General features: G+C 37.8%; 1 protein-coding gene across 2 annotated transcripts in view; it reads right to left on the bottom strand.

The window, feature by feature from the left end:
* Positions 1–13,836: 13,836 nt before the first annotated feature.
* Positions 13,837–25,165, bottom strand: part of SEL1L (SEL1L adaptor subunit of ERAD E3 ubiquitin ligase) — a 75,546-nt gene continuing 64,217 nt past the window's right edge. The window contains exons 18-21 of one of the 2 annotated variants that reach the window (XM_007472690.2): positions 23,456–23,530; positions 20,778–20,950; positions 19,039–19,167; positions 13,837–18,086 (exon numbers count right to left, since the gene is read on the bottom strand). In XM_007472690.2, the coding sequence (XP_007472752.2) occupies positions 17,880–18,086; positions 19,039–19,167; positions 20,778–20,950; positions 23,456–23,530 (584 nt within the window). In that variant the 3' untranslated portion in view covers positions 13,837–17,879. The remainder of the gene's footprint in view (positions 18,087–19,038; positions 19,168–20,777; positions 20,951–23,455; positions 23,531–25,165) is intronic. The other variant, XM_007472689.3, reaches the window with a different exon arrangement.

Raw genomic sequence — 25,165 nt, 5'->3', positions numbered from 1 at the left:
GCCCTATACAAGAACAAAGGCTCATGAGCAGCCTGTGACAACTACAGAGGCATCTCACTACTCTCCACTGCTGGAAAGATCCTCACCCATGTTATACTCTACAGACTCCTGTCATCTGTTTCAAAGCAGAACCTGCCTGAATCACAATGTGGCTTCCGACCAGATCACAGCACCATCAACATGGTCTTCACGGTGAGGCAAATGCAGGAAAAATGCCTTGAGCAGAACCTGAGTCTCTACATTGTCTTCATAGACCTGACAAAGGCGTTTGACACAGTGAACAGGGACGCATTATGGGTGATCTTCAGCAAGCTCAGCTGCCCAGAAAAATTCGTCAAACTGATCCAGCTCTTTCATGTCGACATGACAGGGGAAGTCCTATCTGGTGGAGAGACTTCCGATCACTTCAACATCTCCAATGGTGTAAAACAAGGCTGTGTCCTCGCTCCGGTACTATTCAACCTATACTTCACCCACGTATTACGACATGCTGTGATGGGTCTAGACCTGGGCGTCTACATCAAATACCGACTGGATGGCTCACTATTTGACCTTCGCCATCTGACTGCAAAAACAAAGACAACAGAGAGACTCATTCTGGAAGCTCTCTTCGCAGATGGCTGTGCTCTCGTGGCCCACCAAGAAAATCATCTCCAAATCATCGTGGACAGGTTCTCTACAGCAACAAAACTGTTTGGCCTGACTATCTGCCTCAGCAAAACAGAGGTGCTGTTCCAACCTGCACCAGGGAGGCCAACTAACCAGCCGTGCATTACAATCGACGACAGGCAGCTTTCTAACATCAACACTTTCAAGTACCTGGGCAGCACCATCGCCCACGATGGGTCTCTAGACCACGAGATCAATGCCAGGATCCAAAAGGCCAGCCAGGCACTCGGAAGGCTGCGCTCCAAAGTCCTCCAACACAGAGGTGTAAGCACTGCTATGAAGCTCAAAGTGTATAACGCAGTGGTCCTCAGCTCGCTCCTGTACGGTTGTGAGACATGGACACTGTACCGGAAGCACATGAAGCAGTTGGAGCAATTCCACCAACGCTCCCTCCGGTCAATCATGAGGATCCAATGGCAGGACTGAATCACCAACCAGGAAGTCCTCGACAGAGCCAACTCCACCAGCATCGAAGTCCTGGTCCTCAAAACCCAGCTACGATGGTCTGGACACGTCATCCGCATGGACCCACAGCAAATACCAAGACAGGTATTCTATGGTGAACTGTCAGCTGGACTCAGGAAACAAGGCTGGCCAAATAAAAGATGCAAGGATCAGCTAAAGTCCAACTTGAAGTGGGCTGGCATTACACCAAAGCAACTAGAACTCGCTGCCTCTGACAGAAGCCGCTGGCGAACCCACATTCACCATGCCGCCACCACCTTTGAAGATGAGCGACGTCGACGTCTTGCCGCTGTGCGTGAACGCCGACACCAGGCCACAACCGCAACTCCCATAACAACTGGAGTCCCATGCCCCATGTGCCACAAACTCTGCGCCTCAGCCTTTGGACTCCAAAGCCACATGAGGGTACATCAATAGATGATAATGCACAAAGACAATAGTCATTCTCGCTTCCGAGAGACTACTACTAATACTCCCAGGTTTTTTATTCTAGCTATGATTATTTTAAAATGAAGTATCTCTATTTCTTCTTGTAGGATTTGGCAGCAACATATAAAAATCCTGGTGATGTATGTGGACCTCCTGTCTCTAGGACTGCCTCTCAATCCACTGAGCCACCTAGCTATTCCCTTAGATAATACTTTCATTATAGTTGTGGATGAGAATAGTGTGATATAAAAACCAATCAACCAGGAAGCTTTTGTCAATCACCTGCAGTGTATCAGGCACTGTGCTTGGTTCTGAGGATCCAAAGACAAAAAATGAGAGTCCCTGCTCTCAAGGAACTTATATCCTATTAGGGATACAACATGTCGACATAAAAGTCTATACACAACACATAAAAAAAGATGCAGGTATTTTTGGGAAGGAGTATGTAAGGGTAGATCAGAAAAGACTGCCTGGAGAAGGTAGTACTTGAGAGAGGGAGATGATGGAACAAGCATTTATTAAGCACCCTCTATATACCAGGCACTGTGGAAAGAACTTTATAAATAGTATCTCATTTGAGCTTTACAATAACCCTATGAGCAAAGTATGTTATTATCCCCCCTTTCCAGTGAGGAAACTGAGGCTCAAAGAGATGAAGGATCTTACTCAGAATCGCATAGCCAGTTAGTGACTGAGGCAGGATATGACCTCACTTTGGGGGGGATGATAATAAGTCCAATTTTTGACATGTTAAATTTGAGATGTCTCTAGGATGTCTGGTTTGAATTGTCTAAGGGGTAATTTTGGATAAAAGACTGGTGCTCAGGAGAAATGGGGGGGGGGGAAGAATTTATAAACCCGACATGATCTCCATGATGAATAATAAGACCCAATGGGAGCTGATGAATGAGAATATAAAAGCAGAGGTGAAGAGAGCCTAAGGCAGAACTTTGAGAAATACTCACAAAGAAACAGTTGATATATTTGATAAATCAACAAAATAGAAGGAGAAAAACCATTCAGAAAGGTAGGAGGTGAACCAGGAGAGAATAGTATCATGAAAATTCTGAGAGGAGAGAATATCCAAGAAGAGAGGTTTGTTAGTGTCAAAGGCAGCACGTGCTAAGAAGGGTGAATGAGAAAAGACCAGTTTTGGCACTTTAGACCTTTGGTACCTATGGAGAGAGGAGCTTTAGTGAACACCAGATTGAAAAGGTGGAAAAGTATATAAGAGGAAATGAAATAAAAGCTAATAATAATTTTTAAAAGCATTTGTAAGGAGTTTGCATGAGAATGAGAGGAGAAATATAGATAAATTTCTTCAGGGAATAAAAAGGTCTGATGAAAGTTCTAAGGATGAGCAAATTTTCAGGCTATAATGAAGGAACCAGGTGATAGGGAAAGTTGAAGCTTTGAGACTGAGGGGTCTGAGATCTCCTAGCTGAGAGGGGATCGGTCAAACACACATAAAGAAAAGGGGAAAGAGAAAGTCTGAGAGAAAGAGGTTTAGGATGAAGGGAAGGTTGTTTATTATGGAATTCCTGAAGGTACAGAGGAAAAAGTAGGTGCTGTTGGAGAGGGATAGGAAGGTAAGAGAACTGGAGGTAGAGGATGGAAAAAGTTTTATTTTGTATGGTTGGTGATTGATTAATATAATTAATATGAGGATATAAACAGGAAAGATTGTAGGGGTAAAAGTGGATGATAGATGAAAAATAAAGGTGACAGTTTCCAAAGGATGTTTCAGAGGCAGCTGGACTAGGACTAGGTTGCTACTGACTTGCTCATGCAGTTAAAAAAGGCAGGACTTGATTCCAGACCTTCCCGATTCTATGGCTGACCCTCTCTCCCCTATGCCATTCCATCTCTTGGTGTGCTATATAAATATTGTAGCTCATGATGATAAAGGATAGCCACCACCATAGAAGGAGCAGTTAGTCAGTTTGAATGCAGATTGAAACATACCATTCTTCACTTTATTTCTTCCAGGAATTTCTCTGAAGTGTAAACAAGATATGTCCTGTTTCACAACATGACAAACAGGGAAATATATATTATGATAATATATGTACAACCTGTATCATATTACCTGCCTTCTTGGGGAAGGGGATAGTGTTGAGAGAGAGAACATGAACTTCACAATTTCAGAAAACTAATATTAACAATTGTAATGTAATTAAGTGACATGTAACATGGGAAAAATAAGGAATAAAAAATTGTAGCTGTTTATTATTTTTCTAGTCTGGTATTTACTTTGACCTTTGTCTTTCCTAAGCACCAAGTTGATTCTAAAAGGTTTGTTGTATCTGTGCCCAGTCATTTTAAAAATAATTTCATTCAATGTTTACTATATTTTTTACCTTTCAATTCTCGTCTTCAAAAAAGCATTTATGGAGGGAAGTTAGGTGGCTAAGTGGATAGACATCCAGGCCCAGATGTGAGGTCCTGGGTTCAAATTTGACCTCAGGAACTTCCTAGCTGTGCGACCCTAGCAAATCACTTAACCCCCATTGCCTAGCCCTTACCATTCTTCTGCCTTGGAACCAATGCACAGTATTGACTCCACAATGGAAGGTAAGGGTTTAAAAAAAGGTATTCATGATGAGTTTGGGGGTATAAGTGAAAAGAGAAGGAACTAGAAGTGACATCAGAGAGTTTGGAATTTGGAAGAGACCCCAGAGGCCCATCAAGTCCCAGTTGGATGTGGAAGATATGGCCAAAGGTACACCTTTGACCTATGCTTGAAAGACCTTCAAGGAGGAGCCCACTGCCTGTTGAAAGCACATATTGTGGAAGTATCAGGTGTGACACAGGATACAGAAAATGCTTTCTAGAAACACCACACACTAGCAAATGAACAAAAGTAATGATGTTGGAAGTTTCATTCTGCTATAATCAGAGGATTCAATAATTCTTGGCTTTCTGGCACTTTCATCCCTCAGAAGGCAGAGAAAGTGATGATTTGATCTGCTGTTTTGGAGTGAATTGTGAGGTGGGAAGAGCATAAGAATTTATATAGCAGCTCCAGCCATGTGCTGAGCACTTTTACAAATATCTCATTTAATCTCACAACCACCCTGCAAGGCAGATGTGACTGTTATCCCCATTTAATAGTTGTGGAAATGAAGGCAAAAAGGGAGTGCAGTATTGAGTGAAGCCCATGATTTAACAACCAGCAAGTGTCTGACGCTGGCTTTGAACTGAATGCTATCATGATGAGCTCAGAGCTCCAGCCATTGCACCATTTGTTCGCTAATGTAAGTTAACTAGAATAGAAAGTGAAGGCAAGAAGTGAAAGCAAGGGGAGTTTGGGGAGAAAGGGACTGCCACTGAGGAGTTCATAACTGCCAAGAATGGGAAGATGAGGACATGGATGCAGGGGGCTAGGTTTGTAGCTCTCATGCCAGTACCCAGTTCAGATTTAATGTTCAGATGAAATGAGGCACTCATCAGTATTTAAACAGTTTACAAGAGGAAGTTTACTTTGCCCAAAAACAGCAAAGACATTTAGCAACAGCATGGTGGTTCTCAGCTTTTCTGGATGTGTCCCTGTCCATATGGAAACATATAGTCATTGGGTAAAGATATGATAAAGGAAGTGGTCACTTGTGTAGACTTCAGAAATCCACCAAGTCAGAGGAGACGCATGAAGTCAACTTTTTATTCCCTTACATGACCAAGAAGCAGCATCAGGGAAACAGGGGGGTCAAATCACATCCTGGGACCACTTTATCTCCTTTTGAGGAAAACTAATCACTGTCAGGGCACCAAGGTGGCTCAGTAGTTAGAGTATTGGGCCAAGAGTCAGTAAGATCTGAATTCAAATGCAGCCTCAGACACTTACTAGCTATGTGACCCTGGACAAATCACTTCACCTTATTGGCCTCAGTTTCCTCACTTATAAAGTGAGCTGGAAAAGGAAATGACACACCACTACAAGTATCTTTGCCACAAAAACTCTAATCAGAATCACAAAGAGTTGGATATGACTGAAATGACTGGAAAACATTCCCTTTCAAAGGAAGAGGGGTGAGTCCAAGACACACTGTGGGGAAACATTGGACTAAAATATTAGAGTCCTATCATGATCTGATAAAGTTTTTGTACCTGTCAAAGTTTTTATCATAGTATTTTTTTATTTAACCACTTATATAGATTTTACTTTGGCCTTTATAATGATTTACTATGATGTCTCATGGGCTGGAGTGTCACACGGGGTCTTGGAATGAGATGGGGGTGAGGGTTTCCAAAGAGTTAAAAAGGAGAATACCTGTCATCAGCATGCTCCTAACAATCTAGCTTTAATCCACCATGTTACTTTATCAATAGAGTTTAGGCTTCTGTTGTTCCAGCTTCTCAGCCAGGAACAATGTGCATATTTATCTACTCTCTACCAAGGTAGCTTATTAAGGGAAGCAAATGGTCAACAAAAATAATTTTGACTAGAGCCTGGTCTCTGGAGCCAGGTCGGGAGTTTTCTCTCTGCTTTCACATCATTATACTCAAGGTTACATTGCTCTTTTCTCTGCACCTGTGTCCTCTTTGTGACCTTACAGGATAGAGGAGGGAGAGTTCAGGAGGATTTAGCCCCTTGGTCCCCCCACAGGCCTTCCTGGATGTTATCCCCCCAATTTCAGTTTCTGTGATAGATGATTACCAGGAAGTGGACTATGCCACTCTTGAGCCTACCCTTTCCTCCCCAAACCCTGCCCACCTCCCAAAAGACCAAGGAAATCTATAAGGAAGTGTCTAATTCTGTTTTGTGAAGAGTCCCCCTAATGAGAGAACAAGTACAGTTCTTTACCAATAAAAAAAATTTAAAAATTAATTATTTCTTTAGATTCTTCCTTGTATTTCCTCATAACTCAGGTGGGGAGTCCAGTAGTTCCTCCCTAGCTCTATCAGACAGCTAGATAACACGGTGGATAGTGTTGGATTTAGAGTCAGGAAATCCTGAGTTCAAAACCAGCCTCAGATACTTACTAGCTGTGCATGGGCAAGTTACTATACTACTGTTTGTCTTAGCAGGGTCTTTATCTATAAAATGGAGGTAGCAAAGGCACTTACTTCCCAGGCTGTTATGAAGATAAAATTAGGCAATATTTGTGTAGTGCTTAGTGAATCTTAGGATACTATATAAATGTTATTATTATTCATTTTTCTGTCTGCTTCTATTGTGCCAAATCTTGATTAACCCAGTTCTCTACCCCATGACACCCAAATCCCACAAAAACTGGATGACAGGGAGATATTTATAGTCTGAGCTATTTTAGACTCCTGTTTTCAGTAGAGTTGACTAGGATAGATTACTCTGGAAGACTACCATGGGAAGCAGATGTACCTGTCCATTTTCCTAGACTTGAGAAAGCTTTCTAATGCTGCTATCCTAATAGATGTTGACCCTTTGGAAGCTTCCCTAAGACTGGGGTATGGTGAAATGCTAAGCTTTCTAGATCATAAGAGTACTTTAGCTACCATATGGGAAGGCTAGGGTCTAAAATGAGTTAAACCTTATGAAAAGTACATAAGGGGCAATAAAATAGGTGCTTTTACCTATGTTTGAAGAAAGATGAATAAGAATGGGACAAACCCAATGCTTGGGGATAATTGATACTTCTACATCTGTCAAGGAAAATTATTTTCATGCTGGAAAGGAACAAACTTGGTTAAGAACCCAGTAAGGATGAAAGGGTATATAGGACATTCAGCAACATTAAATGAGTTTGTTTCTTAGAAAGGAAGAAAGTCAATCGAGGGTTACTGAAAGAACTTGTAAGATATGGCTCAGTCTATTGTTGATGACATAAAGTTATCGAGTCATCATCACAAGTAGGATGTATACCAGAAGACTGGAGAAGGACAAGATGTCTTGAATTTCCAAAAGGATAAAGGGTAGATTCTTCAAATTATCATCTGATGAGCTTGATGTTGATTCCTGGCAAAATTCTAGAAGAGAGTTGGTAAAATCAAGAAACCTAGGAGCTAGTGTAAAACTTCTCTCTCTCTCTTTTTTTTTTTTTTTTTTTGGCAAGGCTACTCACTTGGCAGATAGGAAAATGGGATTGTTGGGATGTCAGTGAGACATTTGACAATGGAAAAAGCATTCTGAAGTTAGGGCTGTGATAAAATTATTTTTTGTATCCCTTACAATGCACGTTGAAAGAATTCAAATTTATATTCAGTTAAAGATAGAGAAATGTATGATGAAGGATAATAGAGATAGATAGATTTATATAAGTGGTTGAATAAATGCCCAAACTATTAACTAAGGACAATCTGGTGTAAAAGTTAAAATTAATCTCAATAATAAAAATATTATATTTTAGGAGATTTATTAATGATCATTAGAAATAAAGGAATAAAAAAGGTAGCAAAATAAACTTTGCATTTTAGAATAATTATACATTCCCCCCTGAAGAGAGTGTTGAAAAACTCAGGGATCACTTAGGGATACATGGCTGAGTTATGAAGTATATGAATCAATTCGCAAGAGAAATCAAAAACATCAAAAAATGCAAATAAAAGAGAAAAGATAACTTCTGGATGAAATATAGACTATCAAAGTCTTATGTGTAAAAATTCTAACTTAAGGAAAATAAGCCTATTTTGAATCAGGGCCCAATTAAAGTAATTTCTATTCTATTCTATTCTATCCCACAAGTCTATAGGACAAATGCAGTAATATTTCACTTCCCCATTTGCATCCAAGACTACAGGAAATTTCCATACTGTAAGAGAGAAGGAAGGACTAGATTTTGGGGTGATAGGGAAGTGTCATTCCTTGGTCTGATTTTACCCTCACTACCAGGGATAGGGGGAGCCAGGATGATAGGCAAACTTCAGTACTTGTTTGTGAGTATTTCACAAAGAGTGTAGATACAAGGTGTCCTGTGTCTTAACAAACGTCAAGTGCCATAACCTCGAGTCTCACACTAGGTATAAGTCCTTTTGTACTGGCTTAGAAGTCCATAAATCCTACCTGGATTGGTTTGGTCCTTTTTGACCTTGTGCTTCTTGGCACTGTATAATGGCTCTTTTGTTCCCTTCTCCTAGAATCAGACAAAATCATTAAGTAAAGTCCCATAATTTTTTAAAATTTATTTTATTTTTAAATTTATTATTTATTTAGTTTTAACAATCAATAGCATCATTTTTATAGTCTAAGGCTTTTGGGGTATACATTGACATTAGGGCAAATGTATTTTAAACTTATATTACTGCAAAATTAAAAAAATAAAGAAAATCTTCTCAATATTGGTGACATGCTTAAAATACAAAAGTGAAAGAAAAAAATAAAAGTGAAATACTATATTGCATAAGTAAGGAAAAACAATAATAAAAAAGTTAAAAAAATAAAAAATATATAGCTTATAATCATTGACACATTGTGTCAGTTAAGGAAAGGTAGAATACAAAGGTTTCTCATCCAAAAAATGAGATCTATGTCCTCCTTCAAACATGGCCATGAGCCACTTTGAGTGCAAATGATTTTTTCACAAAGTAGCATTTTTTAAAAATAAAGAACACTAGTACAACAGGTAATGCACATTCAAGAAATATCAAAATCCCCAAAGTTATAACCCATTTAATGACAATAGCAAGCAAACCCACTATCATTAGGATTTACACGAGTCTGCTATGTGACATTTAAAACTAATGGATACTTGTCACAAGTTTTACAGGTGTAGCAATGTTTCAACCTTGGCTGAGATATTTTTTTTTAAATCTATTATTGCCATCATTACAAAAATGTGGCAGAGGAGTCTAGAAAAGACCAAACTTCTATACTGTTGATGTTGGGTCTAAAAACATCACCAAGAATATAGATCATTCTGGTGGAAGGGTAGAGTAAGCTAAAGAGTTACAAATGGGAGATGCTCCCTCTTGGGAGCCATCCAGGGGTACCATGCCCTGGGAACAACTTCCCAGCTCCTTTGGTATGAGACTTATGTCCCATCTATTCATATTTTTAGAAATGTGGAGGTGGGGATTATAATTACACTTCACTTCAGCTACTAAAATGGATCCTTTATCTCTTCTTACAAATGACTCAGAGGCAGGCAAAATGATCAGAGGTGTTGGAAAAAAAATCTAAAAATCATGTATAAAGACCCCTTAAAATCAATTTGAGATATTTAGCTCATTAAATTTTTCAAAGGTTGTTAGCCAATTGTAACCAGTTTTGGTGAATTCCATCCATCATCTATGTGACAATGAACAAAGTCAAAATGGAAGAAAAAGCTGTTTTTATAGACTTTACAACATTTTGTTCAGTATAGTTATAGGGGAAAGGTAACAGAATATAATGGTAGTTTAAACACAGTAGATTAAAATGATTCAGTGTAACAGAATAGTATTAATCAGATTAATATATGAACTTAAAACAACAAAATTAAATCTTAAACAAAACATTCAGCAAAATACAATAAAATACAGAGACTTTCTTAAAACAATGGAGTCTGAAAAGGTTTAAAATCTTCACCTCCAGTTTCTTTAAAGTTCTTTTCTCTATACATTCAGATTCCTTTTGTCAGGGCTCTGGAATTTCCCATAGTGAGGGAGAACATGGGTTTGGGGAATCTCAAACTGGATGAATCTTAGAGACTGGGCAGGCCCAAACAGCAAAGGGTTGTAGGGAGATGAAGTTCTCCCCTGAATCTCAGGCAAGATAATTGAAAGGAACAGTGGTAGAAAGAAAAAATATCCTAAAACTGGAAGCTGTTTGGAATAGGCAAGGTATTGCTCTGTCATAGAGTACACCATGCTTGCAATTTTTACTTCCTCTTTGGAAGAGTAACTTCCTTCCCCTTCCCCCCTGAGGTCCCTTGCCACATGGACAGGGAGTTAGGAGACTAATTAATACCTAAGGAAAACACACCCTGTTTTTACCAGTTGCCCAGAGAGCGGCTCTAAGTTTGTGTGTTCCAAAGACACAGCAGCAGCTACCAGCAGCTCAGCAGGACCAATGACAGCAGTTGAGGGTTAGGGGCTGGAGATCAGGAGGAGAATTTAGGGGCAGGAGCAGAAGTAGACCACTGTGATTTAGCAGCCAGAATGAGTGGAATCAGGAATAGCAATGCCAGAGGCAGCAGCAAGGAACTGAGGAACATGGGCTCAAGCAGATGGGCAAGAGAAGTGCTTTATCTCTTCTCAGCCAAGAGTCCCCCAGCATCCTTGCCTTTAAGCCCGAGAGTGGGACCCTCCATGTCCCCGCCTAATATCTCCTGTCTACAGGAAGTATGTAATGACAGGAAGTCAGTCGGCTCCTGGGAAATGTAGTTCTTTTTTTAGGGTAACAGATTTTTAATTATACACTGGAAAGATTTCTGTGTAGCAGTCTCGTTTCAGATCTTTATCCGGTTGCACATTTTAAATCGATGCTTTTGATAGTGATATAGATGAAAAACTTATTAAATCTCTGAACAACAAATTGATAAAGACTCTAATAGATCAGATGTTAAGCGTTGACATCAAAAGATCTAGATGCTGAAACAATGGATTAAATCTAAAAAATTTATTAGGGATAAACATTTAAAAAAACTGCACAAATGCAATGGAGAGTTGCTATAGTTTATATGGAAAAGAATGGCTTTTTAAAAAAGATTTTAAGTTTACCCTAAGTTGACAATGTGAAAAGAACCAAGGAGTTATCCAGAAAAACTGAGGTAATGTTCCATTCTAGTCTTGTGTTGAAAAGATCACACTGGGACATTATCTTATTTATGTTTTCTTAGATTTACTTGGCATCACTGGTCACAGTTTGGGGTGACATTTTTCAGAAAATGTTGGCAAGCTGCAACCTGTCAGAGCAGGGCAACCAGATTAGAAAGGGGATTTGGAAACCATCCAGAGTGGTTTAAAGAACTGGATTCCATCAAAGTATGTGGCCAAATCTCTTGTCATATTCTTATGTACAGAATTATAAACTCCTTTAGTGAAAGGATCACCTCTATCTTTGTATAGGTATTGTTACTGTAGTACTTGGAGATTAGATTTAGTGGGTAACATGACAGAAATCTATAAATATTTATAGACCCATAATCTATAACATATTTATATAACCTATAAACATTTGAAGGACTACCTTGTGGAAGAAAGTTGAGACTTTTACGTGGTCTTAAAGGGCAGAACTATGAGGCTTGGACTTAAATGACAATGAGAAAAATTCTGGTTTAATGTAAAGAGTGTAATAAAAATAAATTAAAAATCATGACCTTAAGAGGTTATGATTTACCATTACTGTGGTCAATCAGATAACACCCTAAGGGATGTCATAGAAGGAATTCATGTATCAAGGTTTGGACTTGAGGATCTCTACATTCCCTTGCAACTCTACATCAATCAACCAATATTTATTGACTACTATGCGTCAGGCACTGTATTGGTTGCTGGGTCTATAAGGACGAATATGAAATCATCTACCCTTGAGGACCTTACAGTTTAATCAAGGGAGACAACATGTATTTATGTATGCATAGACAAAGTAGAAACAAAGTGATTTTTGGGAGGAAGGTACTCACATCTGAGGGCTGTGCTGGGTGGTGGTAGTAAATAATAATAAGAGCTTACATTTATATGAGCAGCTAGGTGGTTCAGTGGATAGAATGCCAGGCCTGGAGACAAAGACTCATCTTCCTGAGTTCAAATCTGGCCTCAGATACTTACTAGCTGTGTGACCTATGGGCAAGTCACTTCCTCTTGTGTGCCTGTTTCCTTATCTGGAAAATGAGCTGGAGAAGGAAATGGAAACCACTTCAGTATTTTTGCCAAGAAAACTCCAAATGAGGGCATGTAGAGTCAGACACAACTGAAAAACAACATTTAGTTGTCAGGGACTATATGAAGTGTTTTACAATGGTCCTCTCACTTGTTCATAATAACCCTGAGGGAGGTGCTATTATTATCCCTGTTTTACAGATGAAGAAACTGAGGTAGACAGGAGCTAAGTAATGTTCAGGATCACTTATGTAGTAAATGACTGAGGCCAGATTTAGTCCTAGGCTTCCTGATTCTAGGCCACCCAGCTACTCCTTATCCTTGTGGATGAGAAAAGCATTCTGCTAGAAAATGGCGTTTGAACCAAGACTTGAAGGCAACTTGAGCTTCCAGGAGTTAGATGAGGAGGGAGTACTTCCTGGATAGGAGAGACATCAGAAAAAACAGATAGGAGTCTTGCATCTGAGGAACAATAAAGTCTCATCTGAGAAGTCTGCAGAGTATGTGAAAGACAGAAATGTGTAATAAAGCTGGAAAGAGTTAGGAGGCTGACTGCAAACAACTTTAAATGCCAAAGAGAAGAATTTGTTGAGTTACATAGGCAGGCTGGCACTTTAAAACAATCAATTCCTAATCTATATGGAATGGGAAGAGACTAGTGTTTCAACATCTTTGTTTGAAAGAGACTTGGATTCAGAACTGGCAGAACTGGGTTCAAATCCTGCCCCTTTCTGCCATTGTGACATTGGGCAAGGTTCTTAACCTCTCTGAATGTCAGTTGCTTCCTCAACAAATGAAGGTGTTGGACTAGCTGACCTTAAAGGTTCCTTCCATCTTGAACTCCATGATCTTATAATACCTGATTGGGCCACAACCAATTATGACAATTGAAATGGGTCTTTATTTTAGGAAAATCAAAATTCAAGTGATGATGGTATGATAAATGAATTTGTGGGGTATGAGAATTTAGTCATCCATCAAGCAATTCTTGCTGGAGTTGAGGGCTCCTATTTTGTGTCTTGTCTACAGTTGGCGAGGGGGCAGTGATGGTTTATCATCACTTGGATTGTGAGATGCCCGTGAGAAGTGTGCTACCCACGACTCTTCCCCTATAGCAACAAGGAATCCAGACATGAGGATTAAAGATGTCCAAAGCTCTCTTCTGCTTCTACCTGCATCATTCTACCTGAGTACTGAGTGTTCTAGTTTGGTAATATGGAGAGATTTCTTTTTATGCCTCAGGTGAGCAATAAATAGGGATTTCATCTAGAGACATGAATATACACATATGCACATTTATATATGTGTATGATGTGTGCATACAGTTCTCTTGGCTTATCCAGGCCCTGAGGACAATTTACATATTCAGGATGCTGAAGTTTGGTTGGGGCCAGGAGCCAGAAGTGAATAAAAGAGTCAAATTGCCTGGAACTTGAATATGGTTTTGTCCTAGAAAGTTCTTCTGAGATTCTAATGTTTCTTCATAAAATGTAAACAAAAAAAACAAGAAATTTAAATAAAACTTATTAGGACAGGACTAAGGTACATTAGAGCATGTAGGCTAACCAGAGGTGGAATCTTTATTTCACAAGATTCAAGATATAGTACAAAACGAATCTGTACATCTTTCTATTAACAGGATTTTTTTGTTTACACAATTATATTACACTTCACCAACCTTTATACTGCATTTTAAAAAATACAAAATAAATTTACAAAAAAGCTTACCATGTTGTTTCTTCACAAAGCCAATTGATAATAGTTTATGGTCTTTTATAACTTCTGCCTCCCCTATATATAATTTTATATATAGTGGTTATCTTCATCATACCAAACCTTGTAATTATTTTTGTACGAAAAAGAACACAGTCAGTTTGTCTGTCTAAATAGGAAAATAATGGTACAAATAAGATTCCTTATATACACCTAATCTCTCCTTTAAATATACTAAATGTGATTTGCATTAGTGGAAATAGAGACTTTAGAATATGCTTAAAATTTTTTCTTTATCTTGTTTTTAACTCTCTTGAAGATCAAAGGAGAAGTTTATTTAGCTTCATTTCATTAAATATTACATATTTAAAGACCAATGAGGGCCTCGGACAATATTGCATTCAGAAAACTTATACTTCCGTTTTAATTCGAAAGTCAAGCGTGATGAAAAATTCACATGAAGATAGAATCTTTTAAGTTCCATTTCTTTTGCTATTGTTATCTGTTTTACCCTTAAAGTCATAATATTGTGCAATATACATTAAACTCATTTCCAAAAACAATACCAGTGTGTGTGTATATGTGTGTGTGTGTGGTTAGGGGGAAATATATAGTTTACAATGCTTTTTTTTTTTTTTGGAAGCTAAAGGGACTGTTTTCCTTCAGTACTTTGTTTTGAAATGTCAATCCAAACCTATATACAGGTGAGATTTTTTTTTGTGAGAATGTAATTAATTACACATGCTACACACACAAACTGCTGTGGTATTCATCTTAAGACTATCTGCATGCAAGTTTCTGAAGTATTAGTTGGCAGAACAAAGACAGAAGGCAAGAAGGAAGGGGGATAAAAAACAAAGTGGGAAGAAGAAAATCTATATTGAATTATTTTTTAGCTTCCTGGAGGCATTAATAGTTCTTTAATTAAATAAAGCATCAGAGTATCACTAGGTCTCTGGCGGAAGTTTCCAAAATTTTCCAGTAGCATGAAATAAAACGGTTCAGCAATAAAACAAAAATGTCATATACTAACCCTTATATGCAGAAAGGTTACAGACTTCAAAAACTTTAATGATTCACAATTTGACTTATATGCTAAAGTTATGAATTTTGAATAAAAGTCATTTGATCTCTCTTCTCTCTGCCACTACTCATTAAACAAAAATAAGATCTATCACAAAAATCTGGGGCAAAAAAGGAAAACTCAATACCACCACAGTAAACTAAAATAGATATGATGGATATAGTCAAGAATCTGAGGCAGTTAGCAAACTAAATGCACAATAGTAAATAAGTTTAAAGTACTACTGTTGTTCTTTCTTAGAAGAAGATACAATACAAAATGGATCAGGAGAGCATGGGATTTACCATGGAGAAATGAAGCCATACTATATCAGTTACCTATAAATTCTATTATTAAAACTCCTGAATCCCTGAGTTAGTTTAATGTCACTGACATTAACTAGCTTCTGCTACTGTCATTTTATTCAAATGGATGCCATTTGATAGGTTAGTGTTGACTATTGTTTTAGGGAAAAAACTAAAACCAAACTTCCTTATCCCAGAGAAAAAATGGGGCAAAGTCTACTCCCTTCTGTAGATTCTTTAAATATAGCAAACTAAATTATCATAATAGATTTGCAGGTATTGACACCAGAGGAAATTAGGAAATGAAGAGACACAGAGAAAGGGACATGGGATATTTTTTATTTTAATCAAGGATATTGGGATATGGCAATTGGGAACTGATATAAAATAATTTATTAAATGGTAAATAAGGCTGGAATTTGTCCATCCAGCCTTTATGTAATGAATATTCTGCATAACAGAATTGATTCTTACAGCACTACTAGAGAGGAAATGAAGTAAAAATTCTAAGGGAAGGGGGAAATCAAATTTGAAATTTATGAGATTTTTTTCTTTAAAAAAAAAAAGGCAAGCTCTTAGAATTATACTAATCTTAAAGTTTGGATTTTTAAGTAAATTCAATACTGTTCCATTCAAATGACGTGTGGTCATGATCTGGTCTCACCTTGCATTACTCTGCAGCTACCTTTAAGGGGTGCACAGGGAAAAAAGAGCAAGGAGAATGAAGACACACACAATACCACCAACACTCAAACTCATAAATTTACGAGTGTGCATAAATTTTGTTAGCATTTAAAAATCAGAACTTCACAAAGCAAACATTTTAACTTTTGAGGGAAAGAATTTCATAAATTTCCCATCTTTAATTTAGACCAAGTTACCTGGAAGGAGAACTTGCTGCTCAAGTTCCTCATAAAATGTTAACAGATGAAAAGTGTAAAGCTTCACCTGAAAGTCCTTTTGTTTGCTGGAGGCTGATAAAATCTATGTCTAAACAAAATCTCAGCCCCAGAAACTAAAGCCATGCCACAATGGAAGCACTTAACTCTTTATATATCACCATAGATAATGGATTATGGGGAAAGGGTGTTAAGGTTAGCTTAAGCAGGCTGAGGTCTGCTGGGGAAGGAAAAGCCTGCTCAGTAGGCTACTGAAGTACTCACATCTCCTAAAAACCAAAAATCTGGTGAAGTTTTTAATTCATTCTCTCATCCTAAGAAAATCAAATTCCTGGTTTGTTTTGAGACCCCAGACAGATGAGCTGGGGGTAATACCAAGTGTCCCAATGCTCTTTTGTGGGAAGGTGGTAAAAAAAGATAGCGAAGCAAGCAATTCATCTTTCAATGCAACTGACAACAAGAAGAGGAGAGAATCTACCTTTTAAAGTCTAAAAGGCTTTGGCTTTCTTCAACTGCTGAGGTTAGCCAAACTTTAATTCTCTTGTCCATTTGAATTTAATATTGTAATGGTGCTCACCATACACTGTTTCCTGGCAAAGATCTTTCATATTTAATGATTCAGGATGTTGATCCAACTATCTTTCTGTGTCTGTGCAAAATGAAATGCAAGTGAAAATAAGTTCTGGAAGCAAATGCTTCAACTTTTGTACACCATGCAGTGTCCAACATTGTTTTTTGATTTTCTCACATTTTAGTTCATCCTCTGGCTTCTGTATTAAAGCCCTGTGTACCCAAAATAAACAAGCAAATTATGCTTGGGTGGATGATGGGTACCATCATATAGCAGAGCAAGAAAATGATTTACAATGTTTACAGATTTCCTTTTCTTATGAAAGGAAATTCACATAAAACTTTTTAACATTAATTTTTCATTGATCTTTGGAGGAGAAAAGTTATGAAGGACCCAAAGTAATTAATGAGATGCTTGTAAAGTGTGACTAACATCAGGAAAAAGGAAGCTCTTCCCTTCCTTTTAAAATAAGGTGAATATGTAGATATGTACACTTGCAATATGGATCAGTAAAATAATTTATCTCATTTATCACAGTTCTAGAACACTTTGACAACGTAATTTCTTTTTACTTAAAAGGCAAGTTCTGTTTTCAGACTTTCAAATACATTAAAAGTTGAACTTGCAATTGAGTTTTCCTTTTGTACATTGATCAATTTCTAGTGTCAAGGCATAAGACCTTAATGTAGTTGATATAAGGACTTTTGCATACTAAGAGAATGACCAACAGAGCTTAAGAAAGACAGCTGGATACAGTAGACATTACTTTGAGTATCTCACATGTTTCCAGGAAAAACTAAATGAAAGCCAATGAACGTTATTATTCCATATGGCACAGAAACAAACATTCAACTCAGTGTAGGTAAGAGTTACTTATCCCTGAAAATAAAGGCATCAGATTCTAAGCAGCTGTAAGAATTAAATGCTTCTTTGTGCCTCTCTTGGGAGGTGGCCACTGATCCAAAGTCCTAATCACGATGCTAGTGTTCACAACAAACAGATCCCACTCCTTCATGGTTGACAATGGTCAAGGCTCCACAGGGAAGCTGTTATTGAGGAGGCTGCTGTTCTCTTCGAGGCTCCTGTTGAGGCGGGGGAGCTGGTCGTGGCCCTGGAGGCCTCCGGATTGCTTGGTGTTGTCTCTGTCTGTAAGCTATGACTGTTCCCAATAGTAATGCGATAATAATGATGAGATAAATGTCCCACTCTGGTCCCAAAAGCTGGTCCATATCAAAGTAGGAGAAGATTTCCCGTATCTTAATGAAAATAAATATCACGTTACATTCATGGAATGTTAGAATTATTAAAAATGTTAAGATATCAATAAACTGGAAATCAATACCATTTTATTAGAATTTTTTAGGGAGTACTTTGCTACCTCTTAGTATGTCATGTTTATTCCCCTCTGTATACTAGCTCACTTTAAAATAAAAAAAAAACAACCTTCCTTCTATCTTAATAACAATTCTAAGACAGAAAAGTGGTAAGGACTAGGCAATTGGGGTTAAGTGACTTGCCCAAGGTCACATAGCTATGAAGTGTCTGAGGTGAGATTTGAACCTATGTCCTCCTGACTCCTGGGCCGATGGTCTATACACTCTACTATCTAGCTGCTCCTTAGTTCACTTTTGGTAATAAAAACTGGACAGCTATATAATTTCTCTGGGTAACTATACCAATCTTCTGTCTTGGAACCAATACATAGTACAGATTTCAAGATGGAAGGTAAGATTAAAAAAACAAACAACCAAACATCTCTAATTTATATTCAGTAAACAAAGTGACAGCCTGGTATGGCAGATGTCAGCCTTAAGTCAGGAGGACTAGGGTTTAAGTTCTGAAATGAACTGGCTGTATGAGCCTGGGAAAGACATATAACCACTGCTCTAAGCAACTGTCTAAAATAATCAGTTGCAGAGGATACCAACTGGAATTGGTGGAGTGAATCTCCTCTTCAGAAATTCCCTCAATCAATGAATTCACAACTCTAGTCTCTAGTTAGGCAGGGAACAGGCTAGGAAGTCAATGAGACTTTTAAGTAAGGAAGTTACAAACTTATCCTCCTCTACTTATTCATCAGAGAATCTGAAAGGAATTATATTTGGAACTGGGATGGATTATTTTTTGAAGAAGAGTATTTAGAGGTAACATTTGAAAGAAAGGTATTTGGAAGGTCTTTGGCTTAGAGGAAAAAAAAAATTCACTCACACTGGCATCGCGTATATACTGCAAAGAGTAAACAACTGCAAGCTTGCAGAGTGCCAGGAACACTGGGACTTGGGCGTCTGGGCTTGCTTCAGCAGCCATGTCATAAAAGCGCTTTGCAAGATGAATATCCTACAAGGCAGCACATAATATATTTAATATTAATTTCAAGGCATAAAAACAAATCAAAGCTGTTCAATTTCTAGTTATTTCCGAGGCAAGGTAGATGCTTCTAATTTCACAAGGAACTGTTAATTGAAAACAAAGAATTTACCAAATTGGCATTTGACGTGTTTATTTGCTTTAACAAATACACATATACATAAAACACAAATATTCTTATAGTCCTCATTTACATAAAAGTTCTTAATCATATAATTTAATTCTGTTTTTAACAACCTTTCTATTGAAAGTTAAGATACACTTTGACTTTTTACCAACACACATGTACACATCTTTTACTCTAGACATTCATATATACACTGCTGAATATATATATATACACACACACACACTCATATATCAATCATATCATTATTTGCTCTACATGTATGATTAGCTTAGCTCCTAAACTATTTACACATAATCCTGATGAAATCTTTTAGTCACTTTGTAGGAGAGGTAACAGTGGATTTAGAGCCAGGAAGACCTTGGTTCAGATCCATCCCAGACACCTACCTGACCCTGAGCAAATCACTTAACATCTCTATGATTAGGTCTCCCCTCTATAAAAGAGGCAAACTCAAGGCTTTTAAGATCCTTTTCAGCCCTAAATCTAATGATATAAACCCAAATCCTTTTACTCCAATTCCTGTCCTCTTCCCACTAATTAATACCATGTTAGAGATGTCAAAACTGTAAAATGCTCCACTGATTTCCATTAAATATTTAAATAGAGGTGTGTACATTTTATTTTTAACTGTATAATTTATATGTCTGTTGTTCAGTGTCATCCAAGTCTTTGTGACCCCATGGATAACACATAGCATGTCAATACTAGAATGGTTTGCAGTTTCCCTCTCCAGCAGATTACGGCAAACAAAGGTCAAGTGATTTGCCCAAGATCATACAGTTAGTGTAATGCCCAGTTTTGAACTTGGGTCTTCAAGGCTCAGTGTTCTAGCCACTGGAGCCACCAAGCTGATGCTCCCTCCCTCCTTCTCTCTCTCTGTATTTGTGTATGTAGCTATTGTGTGTGTGTACACGTATACATCAATACTCATTTATAAAAATATTAAAAAGAAAACAGAAGAGGGAGTCTAGCATATTTGGTAAATCTTCCACAGGGGATCTATATTAATGTTTCAATTCTATCAAGCTGTCAAAGAGTTAGGAAAACTCTTACTTGTTATCTTTAATTATGTAGTTAAAAAAAATCCTTAACTTCTACTTTAGTTTCAATTCTAAGGCATAAGAGTGGCAAGGGCTAGGCAATAGGGGTTAAGTGACTTGCCCAGGGTCACAGAGCTGGGAGATGTCCAAGGCCAGATTTGAACCGAGGACCTATCATCTCCAGGCCTGGCATTCTATCCACTGTGCTACCCACTAGTTGTCCTTATGTATGTAATGTATGTAGTTTTAAAAAATAAGGATCTTGGATATTAAGAGGATTTTTGGGGGAGACTGGTAAAAATATGCAATGAACTAGTATTTGGGAGATAACATTGATAAAATAAATTCAAGATATCACCAAAAGTCAAAGACACATTTAATAGAAAAAAATGGGGTTTAGCTATGCTCACCTGTTTAATGCCAAGTCCTTTTTCATGCATGTACCCAAGGTTGAACATGGCTTGTGCACTGTGCTGCTGCTCAGAGGCTAGCCGATAATGAATGAATGCCGTCTCATAATCAACATCAGTGCCAAATCCATAGAAATGGTAGTCTCCAAGCTTAATTCTAGCAACAGTGTAGCCTAAGAGAAAAACCATATAAAAGCAAAACTTTCAATAAACATTCATTTTTAAAGGTCTATACTAGTTTCTTTCTCTGTTAATATTAAGCATATTTCTATTTTAAAAAATTACAACTTCAATCTATTATAATGTATGCTTTTTATTTATCTATTTATTTCTTTTATTTTGGACTGAAATTTTTTTATTTAACTAATTAATTTGGAATATTTTTCCATGGTTACATGAATCATGTTTCTTCCTTTCCCTCTTTCCCTCCCTCCCTGCAGTAGCCAATGCACAATTCCACTGGGTTTTTAGAATGTACGCTTCTTAATGGCAGAGGCCATCTTATTTCCTGTCTACACCTAGCATACAGTTAGTGTTTAACAAATGTTTACTGAATTAGATTTCTATTTTTTAGCATGAAGATTTTACAAGCCAATTTTTAGCCAAGCTGCAAACTTAGTCAAAATGTCAATTATAAGTGTTACTCTTCTCCTTCCCAAAAGGCCAAGGACAGGAAGCTAAAGAGTAGAAAGAGCAGTTTCTGTAAGTGGCTAGAGATGTACTCCTTTCTTCCCCATACTTCTCCGCAGGTGTTTGATCAATGTCTCCATTGATCAAACTTAATTTAATTTAAAACTTTAAAAATTTAAAACTCTAAGTTTTAAAGTGCTATGAGATGGCTTGGGTTGAGGTTTGGTGGAAAAGTGGAAAGCCATTTTACAGAGCTAGGTGTGAGTTAGGAAATAGCTAAAAATGATGAGCAGGCTGGAAAGAGGCCAGAATTATGTGGGATGATGGTTTACTATCCTACTTTACCTTCCATTCACATTCTCCTCTTAAGACTTTAAACATTTTTTTGAAACAAAATGGGTACTTTTTTTGTCTTTCTAATATTTCTCCCATCTTAATGTCAACTTCTAAACTATATCTTAGAGGGCCTAGTTGTGCATATTATGGTTTTTAGATAGGTCAGTGGGCCATTTTAGAAATTCCAAGTTCCTCTTAAGACACTAAAAAAAGTAATCATGTACCATATGGCAAGACCAACCTCAGCCTTGTTTAAGAGAGATGTTTTAGTCAACTTTTTAAGTGCCACTAAGAGGTACACCTTAGTGTGATTGCTAGTTCCCAAGCAGAATTTTAATATTAGTGATCATTGGACCCAAATTTCCATTTTAATAAAAGATAGTAATAGCAGCTCACATTTACATAGTACTTTAGAGTTTACAAAGCCCTTTCCTAAAACTAGTTTGGGAGTACACAGGATAAAAAAACTACAAAGTAGTTAAATACAAGGTAGTTTGGGAGGGAGAGCACACTTAGTTGTAGGGCTCAAGAGATGCATAATGAAGGAACTTAGGAATTCTATGAGGCAGAGGTGAAAAATGACTATATTCCAGGATTTGGGGATGGCTAGTGGAAAGATATGAGGACAGGGGAGTGCTTCCAACAATACGAAGGCCAATTTGGCAAGGCTGTGAAGTTAAGGAGTTGGTAACCGTCAACAAGCATTTATTAAATTCTCAGTATGTGACAAGTACTGTTCCAAGTACAGAGAATGCAAAATAAGGGGAAAAAACTTTTTTTATTCAAGCAACTCATTCTAATGGGATAAACAGCATGAAAATAACTATGTACAAATATATACCATGCAAATGGAAGAGATAATATAATGTTGGAGAGGGGAATACTTGGAAGAGCCTCTAGCAGAAGATAGAATTTGAGTTAAGTCTTGAAGGAAGACAGGGAATTTGGGAGAGAAAGGTGAGGAAAGAGAGCAAGAAAAGGTATAAGTTAGAGATGGAAGGTCATGTGTAAAGAAAACTCTTAAGTATGCCAATTTAGCTGGTTGTAGGTGTATGTGGAGGAGTAAAATGTAAGAAGACAAAGAATAGAAAGGGAACAAACTATAAAGGTCTTTAAAAGAGGGGAGTTTATAGTTCTCTTAGAGGAAATAGGGAGCCACAGTCACTTAATGAACAGGGGAATGGCATAATCTTACTTTGGCATGAGGAATGTCACTGTGGAAGCTGTGTTGGATGGACTGAAATGGGGAAACTATCTATAAGCAGGGAGACCAAAGAGGACATACCTGCAATAACCTAGGAAGGTGGTAGCTGTATGAGAAGAGAGAAAGAGTCAGATGTGAGAGAAATTATGGAGTTGGAGGTGACAAGATCTGGCAATTAAATGGATATGTGGGGTGAGAGAGAGTTGAGGATAGTGCCACAAAGTTTTAAATCTAGGAGCCTGAAAGAATGGTGATGCCTTTGATAGAAACGGAAATCTGGAAAGAAAGAGATTAAATTGTTTTAAGCACATTGAATTTGAGATGTCTTAAGGACAGATCTAGTCTGAAAAGTAAAAGAGATGACTGCTAATGTGGGAGTAGAACTCAGGAGGGAGAGATAAGTTTAATAACAGGCAGTATCACTCATTTCAATATCAAAGTAAAGATGGTATGATTTAAACTTGACAGAGGATAAAGCGAATACAGTAGGATTTTCTGGCCAACTCACCTTGGGAAGCTGCCCTGTTCCAATGCAACAAAGCTCTAGGATAGGTTTCATTCTCACCTACAATGCTGGCTTCTTCTAGAGGAAATAAGTTGAGATATCATTAAGGCTTCTACATACCACATGACCCAATTTTTGCCTTGCTTAACTGCAAGTGCTAGATGTGAGGTGTTATTAGCATCAATCTATTTTAAAATGTTTTGCCTATACTGAACTAAGATACTTCATTCCAGGGTATTAATACTATTTTGCACATTTAAAAACTATAAATTATCCTTCTTCTGCTTTGAAACCAACACTGAGTACTGATTCCAAGACAGAAGAGGTGTAAGAGTTAGGCAATTGGGGTTAAGTGACTTGGCCAGGGTCTCATAGCTAGGAAGTGTCTGGTTCAAGATTTGAACTCAAGACCTCCTCTCTCCAGGCCTGGCTTCTATCCCCTGAGATACCTTGCTGTCTCTACTGATACTGCTGAACTGGTAGTATCCTCATAATTAACAAAGTGTCTTGCACAAAAGGGGAATGCAATGAATACATGTTGAATTGAAATGAATGCTGGGTTCAGGAAAAGCTTCTTAGTGAAATATTTCAATAGTCATTCTGTATAGAGTCTGTTTTTGTGATCACTACATTAAGTTTACATCTTTAATTTTAATACATTTACTTAGTTAAAGACATCCAAAACATTAATATTTATATTACTCTGCTAAATGAGCAATTAAAGTGCTTAATCATTTTATGTCTAATTTCATGTTTGAATTTTCAAGCACAATTATAAGACTGTATTCCATTGGGGTAGCTAGGCAACACAGTGAATAGAGCACTAGGCCTGGCATTGAGAAGACCTGGATTCAAATGTGGCCTTGGGCATTTAGTATCTGGGTGACCCTGGGCAAGACACTAAATCTCGATTGCCTTGCCCTTGACACTTTTCTGTCTGAGAACTGATACCAAGATAGAAGATAAGGATTAAAAGAAATGTTACATCTTTTAAAAAGGCTCTGGTAGGGGGCAGCTGGGTAGCTCAGTGGATTGAGAGCCAAGCCTAGAGATGGGAGGTCCTAGGTTCAAATCCAGCCTCAGACACTTCCTGGCTGTGTGACCCTGGGCAAGTCACTTGACCCCCATTGCCTAGCCCTTACCACTCTTCTGCCTTGGAGCCAATACACAGTATTGACTCCAAGACAGAAGGTAAGGGTTTAAAAAAAAAAAAGGCTCTGGTAGAAGTGATTTCAGTCAAAAGTCCATTTTGACAAACTCGAATATAACAATTCAATTCAACAAGCATCTGCTAAGTACCTTCAGGGTGCTAGGGACTAAGGAAACAAAGGAAAAAAAGTGAAACAAAAAGGTATCTGAGAGGGCAACTTGGTAGCACAGTAGAAAGACAGCCAGGCCTAGAGACAGGAAAATCTGGCCTCGGACATTTCCTAGCTATGTGACCCTGGACAAATCACTTAATCCCCATTGCCTAGCCCTTGTCCCTCTTCTGTCTAAGAATTCATACTAAGACAAAGTAAAGGTTTAAAAAAAAAAAGGTATCTGGCCTCAAGGAACTTACTCTATGAGGTAGGACTTAAAATAGTGGCTACTAAGTCTTTTTATTTTTAAATCCTTACCTTCTCTCTTAAAGCAGAAGAGTGGTAAAGGCTAGGCAAGTTAAGTGACTTGCCCAGGATCCCAAAATTAAAAAGTGCTTGAAGACAAATTTGA

This window comes from Monodelphis domestica, chromosome 1 (genome assembly GCF_027887165.1).
Source record: "Monodelphis domestica isolate mMonDom1 chromosome 1, mMonDom1.pri, whole genome shotgun sequence".
Classification (NCBI taxonomy): domain Eukaryota; kingdom Metazoa; phylum Chordata; class Mammalia; order Didelphimorphia; family Didelphidae; genus Monodelphis; species Monodelphis domestica.
Note: the sequence above shows the minus strand (reverse complement) of the source record. Positions and strands in the feature narration are given on the sequence as shown.